Below are 6,880 nucleotides of genomic sequence, written 5' to 3' on the forward strand. Positions count from 1 at the left end.
TGTCTTATTTTAACTGAAAAATAAGTCTATGTCTAAGATTCTAATCTTCCATAGGAGTGGTATCCTCCTGAAAATCAGAAACCTCCATCTTTGTAATCTCCGGTTCGTCCACTTGCAGGAAGTTTGATTCAAACTTCGTACGACGAGAATGATATGCATCCACAACCTTCTTGGGAGCACGGCAAATACGGGACCAATGGTCCTTGGAACCACAACGATAACACATATCGTCATTCATTGTGGCAGGTGCTTTGCCTTTATTCTTGAAGTTCGGGGCCTTGGGAGCGAGGTTTGGGCGCTTCTGGGCTTTGTTTCCTCCCTTGGATGGGCCTTGGCTCTGTTGACCTTGGTGGGATGGCTTCTGGCCGCCCTTACCACGCCTCTTTTGGCGTTTTGGGTGCTGATTAGTGCTATAATGTGCTTCAGGCACAGCAGTAGCCCAGGAGGTCGAGCTTGATGATTCTTCATCAACAGCTGGTTCTGCTTTTCAGCAAGAAGTAAAACAGAGATCAAATCCGAGAACTTAGTGAACTTCTGAGCTCTATATTGTTGCTGCAGGACAATATTAGAAGCAGAGAAGGTCGAGTAGGTCTTCTCCAGGAGATCCTCTTCAGTCAAAGTTTCATTGCAAAACTTGAGAAGTGATCGGATTCGACAAACTTCAGAATTATATTCATTCACAGACTTAAAGTCTTGGAAGCGCAAGTGCTGCCAGTCGTGTCTTGCTTCAGGCAAGAATATGTCCTTTTGGTGATCGAAACGATCAGCCAAAGCGACCCATAATGCACGTGGATCCTCCTCAGCAAGGTACTCAGTTTGTAGAGCGTCATGGATATGTCTTCGGATGAAGATCATAGCAGTGGCTTTTTCAGCTTCGCCAACAGGTTTATCTGTTGCTTCTTCAATAGCAGGACGCAAGTTCTTTGCAGTGAGGTGGAGCTTCACATCTTGAACCCACTTGAGGTAGTTCCTTCCAGAAACCTCCAAAGCGGTGAAGTCGAGTTTGTTCAAATTCGACATGGTCCTATCAAAATAGATGGACAAGATGTGGTTAGTGTAATGGAGAAAAATCAATCCATTCACATAGGAGTAGAACATACAGGTTCTAATAGACATGTATTGGTTTAATTTTGCATGAAAAACTTCGGGTTTTCATGGGTGATATATTTAAGTGAAAACTTCGGGTTTTCAAACAAGGCATGTTTATAAGAAACTTCGGGTTTCAAAGTAATTATGAACTTCAGGTTCATATATTCCTGCAGGCAAACACAAATATATATGCAAACAAATATGCAAAGAATATATGCAGAAATATTGTATAATGATAAGTGAATTAATTTATTTTTGGTCTTCGGGGCCAAATTAAAGTGTGGGTGAAAATATAAAAACCCATATTTTAAAAAAATATTAAATAATAAAATCTCGGGGCCTAAAAGTATAAGCCAAGAACCCTCGGGTGGGATTACAGGCCCACGGGGTGAGAAGAGGGGAATGGGCTGCTGTGTGCAGCCCTAAAAATTTTTTTTCGTTTTTTTTTTTTTTTTTTTTTTTGTATTCAATTATATTATATGCATGTATAATTTTAATGAATCACATATTTACGTTGATGCATATGCAAATAATAGTTTCAATGCATGTACATATGTAGGATTCAATTCATGACAAATATCAAATTCACATAATTGTAGCAATTTTGATTATGAAGCATACACAATTTATGTAGAATCTAAAATACGTAAAACGTAAAGTTGGGTCATGCATCATGGTGAATGTTCATGCTATCAGGGCTTGCAAAATATCGAGTTAAAAGCCGTTGTTTAGAAAGAACCTGATTGCGTGATGATATGGATGAACTGGTTTGATGCAGAAAAAAAATTTCCAACGTCAGATTCCTAAGCGCAGCGGTAGGAGTGTGCTGATAACGTGTTGTAGTCTATTTTATCTGACAGATGGACTAGGGCCGGCGGCAGAGAGAGAGAGGAGAGAGATGTGTGTTTGTAGAATTGTAGGGGAATGTGTGTGTTGTTATCCCTCCTACATTGTGCCTTTATTTATAGTAGTAAAGGGAGAGAAGATATTCCTTCTTCTCCAAGTAATACAAGTTGTAATAGGAAAGGATAACTAGAATCAAATCTTATCTAGGATTTACACAATCATACTTAAACTAGGAATGTTTACAACAATATTAAGTTTGATGGAATTATTATTGAAGTTCCATGTTGAATAATAAGAGGGATATAAGTCTATTTTTCTTGCATAAAAAACTACCATTACATAAAAGTATAAATAGTATAAAAATCAAATAATATGTTATATAAAGTTGGATTGAATTACTATTGAATAAGATCAGCATTGATTCATATATAGATTCATTTATAATCAAATTCTAATCCATATACAGATTCATTATAATCGAACGCAAATTTTATTCGGACAATTGGATTGAAAGTCGTGTTCCATGCCCTATTAATTACATCAAATTTGGATTGGATCTGGGTCACAAGTCAATCCAGTGACAAGTCTAGTTTGAGGTTTGAGTACATATAAAGTTTTTCCAAATTATAACATGCGTACAATTATTAATATCTACGCTCTATACACGTATACTATCTTAATAAACTCAAAACACTATACGCACGTACGTAATAACTTATCACACATGAAAAATCTTGGTTAAGTCGAACGAACCCTAATCTTTCATACATTGGTATGATCGATAAAATAATTGGCGTAAAATTAGGGTGCTAGTGGATATAAATCTTCTCCAATAATGTTAGCCACCCTTCGCTTTTATTTTAGGGTTAGTTCAGTTGAACCGCACCTCATACAACACGCGAGAATCACCCAGCCTGTCAGTTCCTTTGCTATTACTTAATACCACTAGTCATCCTGCACTTTGGAAATTGGGTTGGCCGTCTTATATTTTAGTAATTTAAAGCAGGAATTCAACGATCAAATATCATATTATGTTGTGACAGTTCGTCCCGAACGTATATATTATTTATCCTCGAGAGCGTGGAATTTTCTATTCTAACCTTTTTATTATTGAGTTGTGTGTGTGTATAAACTAAGGTTTTGGACCAATAGGTTCTATTCCTTATTATTTGAACCTAATTAGAACAAAAGGCCTAAGGTTTGGTTGATTGACAACAAACTGGACCACACATACACATACCCTCACCCTACCCTGTTGACTCTCTCTCCTCCCTCTCGCATTTTCTTCCATATTCGTACAATTGTATGGACAAACCTTGAACCTTCACTTCCGTCCTCAGATTGAACCAATGGAGACCATATTCAAGTTCCTTGCGAGCCCAAGAACACCTTGATACTATTATTTGGGCGTGAAGACCTCATTTTCCCGAGAACCTAGTTTTAGGGTTACTGTTCATGCACTCGTGATTTCGAAGTTTTTAGGAGATTTTAAGCTGCTAGTGAGCTTTATGACGTCTTTGCGAAGCTCGGAGAAGAAAAACGAAGTGATTTCGACGTCGGGAAGTTAAGTTTGATAAGTTTCAAGCTTGGCTGGATTATCAAAGTTTCTCTGGCGAGATTCCGTTGGTCTTAGGTTCCCAAAGTGGTAAGGTTTTGTTCCTCTCATCCTAAGCTTTAATTTGGTATAGATTTCGCGAATTTTGGTTGAAAATAGAAAAAGATATGAAGGTTTGATTATTTTTCCAGAAACCGGCGCTAGCGACGATCTCCGACGATCCAAGGAAGACGAAGGGGAATATTCCATCAAGTCTAACGGAATATTATAACGGCGTCACGTAACGCCGTTAATTTTTGTTAAAGTTTTAACGGAATATTCCTAACGGCAGTTAAGTTTCAGTTAGGGTTTGGCCACGCGTGGGGCGCGTCTGGCTGTGCCTTGGCCGGCGGGCGGGGTCATGAAAAAATTTTCTAAAAATTTGGGGATGTTCCTGAGTTTGAGTAGATCGTGGTGGTATATTCAAATACCCTATTTGAGCAATGTATGAGAAGTTATTTCCTGGTTTTGTGTATGTGTTTTAAATAACGTTTATTCAATTATTTCGCATATAAGTGATACCTATCCTGAGGACGAGCGCCATCAATTGAGGCTCGGGGGTTACGACCCTTCAACATATCAGTGAGTGGGCTTTTGGTTTTCCGTAAATACCTATGTACTTGAGATTTTTCCCGGAAAATGAATTTGAATGATTATACGTTTTGAAATGCAACTCCGCCGTGTAAGTTTATCTTACATTGCCGGTCCCAATCCCGGATAAAGGAGGAGGGGGAGGGCGTCAGGTAGTCGACAGCCGGCACTCCATGATCACGTCGAATCCTTATGAAAATGAATCCATAACGAAATTGCGCTAAAGCTAGGGCGTCACCCGTAAGTGGCGCGCTGTGTGGCCCGAGCACAGTGATAAGTGAGCAAGGGTCGCTGTATCTCCATCGGCACCCGGATGCAGTGTTAAATGAGCAAGGGGGCTATAGAAACTTCTTTTCGAACGACTCCACTCAAAGTTGTTTGGGAGCATATGCTCCTATCAACTTTACACGGGACACACAAAAGAAGTACTTTGATCCTATTAGACGGGGAAGGGTGAAGAAGCTAGGACAGAAGGGTAGAGTTCAAGAGAGCAAAATGCGTTTAGGAACGTGGAATATAGGAACCTTGACGGGAAAATCTATGGAAGTAGTAGAAGTTATGGTGAGGAGAAGGATAAATATTATGTGCCTACAAGAAACTAAGTGGGTTGGGCGTAAGGCAAATGATCTAGAAAACTCAGGGTTTAAACTATGGTATTCGGGCACAAATAGAACTAGAAACGGTGTTGGCATCATCGTGGACAAGACCTTGACACAAGATGTTGTAGATGTCAAGAGGGTAGGAGATAGAATCATGGCAATCAAGATTGTAATAGGACAAGAACTTATCAATGTGATTAGTGCGTACGCACCTCAAGTAGGGTTGGATACGAGTTCGAAGGAGAAATTTTGGGAAGACCTTGGAGACTTGGTGCAAGGAATTGCTTAGACGGAGAAGTTATTTATAGGAGGAGATTTAAATGGACACGTGGGCAGGGAGACAGGCAACTATGGAGGTTTTCATGGTGGCCATGGTTTTGGGGAGAGAAACGAGGATGGGGAAGCTATCTTGGATTTTGCAATGGCATATGATCTCTTCTTAGCCAACACCTTCTTTAAGAAGCGGGAAGAACATGTGATCACCTACAAGAGTGGGTCGTCAAAAACACAAATAGATTTTCTTCTAATGAGGAAAAGGGATCGTATAACTTGTAAGGATTGCAAAGTTATACCAGGAGAGAGCGTGGCTAATCAACATCGCTTGTTGGTGATGGATGTACATATCAAAAGAGTGAGAAAAAAGAACAAGACTTGGAAGTGCCCAAGGACTAGATGGTGGAATCTAAAAGAAGAAAAACAAGCCATTTTCAAAGAGAAAATAATCACCCAGTGTGTGTGGGATAGAGAGGGGGAAGCTAACCAAATGTGGGATTCCATGGCTAGTTGTATCCGAAAAGTAGCAAAAGAGGTATTAGGAGAGTCCAAGGGCTTTGCCCCACACCAAAAGGAATCTTGGTGGTGGAATGAGGAGGTACAAACAAAGGTGAAGGCTAAGAAGGAATGTTGTAAAGCCTTATACAAGGATAGGACCGATGAAAATGGTGAAAGGTATAGAAAAGCGAAGCAAGAGGCGAAGAAAGCTGTGAGAGAAGCTAAGTTAGCGGCTTATGACGATATGTATAAACGACTAGATACCAAAGAAGGAGAGTTGGATATCTATAAACTAGCTAGAGCAAGGGAAAAGAAGACAAGAGACCTAAACCAAGTGAGGTGCATCAAGGATGAGGATGGAAAGGTTCTTGCTACAGAGAACACGGTTAAAGACAGATGGAAAGGTTATTTTCATAATCTTTTCAATGAAGGACATGAAAGGAGTGCTTCTTTAGGGGAGTTGAGTAACTCAGAAGAGTGTAGAAACTACTCTTTTTATCGTAGAATCCGGAAGGAAGAAGTGGTTGTAGCTTTGAAGAAGATGAAGCATAGAAAAGCAGTAGGCCCAGACGATATACCAATCGAAGTGTGGAAAGTTTTGGGAGAGACAGGTATAACATGGCTCACTGACCTTTTCAATAGGATTTTGAAAACGAAGAAGATGCCAAATGAGTGGCGAACGAGCACTTTGGTGCCTATCTACAAGAATAAGGGCGATGTACAAAATTGCATGAACTATAGGGGTATTAAGCTAATGAGTCATACAATGAAGCTCTGGGAGAGAGTCATTGAGCATAGATTGAGACAAGAGACACGGGTTTCAGACAACCAATTCGGGTTCATGCCAGGGCGCTCAACCATGGAGGCAATCTATCTCTTACGAAGATTGATGGAAAGATATAGAGATGGGAAAAAGGATTTACACATGGTCTTTATAGATTTGGAAAAAGCGTATGATAGGGTCCCAAGAGACATTCTTTGGAGGATTTTAGAGAAGAAAGGAGTACGAGTAGCATATATCCAAGCTATACAAGATATGTATGAAGGAGCAAAGACTGCCGTAAGAACTCATGAAGGACAAACCGAAAGCTTTCCCATAACTGTAGGATTACATCAAGGCTCATCCTTAAGTCCTTACCTTTTTGCGTTGGTAATGGATGAGTTAACAGGACATATTCAAGATGATATTCCTTGGTGTATGCTTTTCGCAGACGATATAGTGTTGATAGATGAAACTCAAGAAGGGGTAAATGCAAAGCTTAACCTTTGGAGAGAAGTGTTGGAATCTAAAGGTCTTCGCCTAAGCCGATCAAAGACAGAATATATGGAGTGCAAGTTCAGTGCAAATGGAGGCCAAAACGAGTTAGGGGTGAGGATCGGAGATCAAGAA

At 40.0% G+C, this 6,880-nt stretch overlaps 1 protein-coding gene across 1 annotated transcript; it reads right to left on the reverse strand.

The window, feature by feature from the left end:
* LOC126584642 (uncharacterized) lies at window positions 1–1,881 on the reverse strand. The gene is made up of 2 exons (XM_050248978.1): window positions 1,829–1,881; window positions 1–1,024 (listed from the first exon to the last, which is right to left on the reverse strand). The coding sequence occupies exon 2, from the start codon at window positions 1,018–1,020 to the stop codon at window positions 235–237; it is 786 nt and encodes a 261-aa protein (XP_050104935.1). The 5' UTR covers window positions 1,021–1,024; window positions 1,829–1,881; the 3' UTR covers window positions 1–234.
* Window positions 1,882–6,880: the final 4,999 nt, after the last annotated feature.

Source organism: Malus sylvestris, chromosome 10, assembly GCF_916048215.2.
Source record: "Malus sylvestris chromosome 10, drMalSylv7.2, whole genome shotgun sequence".
Classification (NCBI taxonomy): Eukaryota; Viridiplantae; Streptophyta; class Magnoliopsida; order Rosales; family Rosaceae; genus Malus; species Malus sylvestris.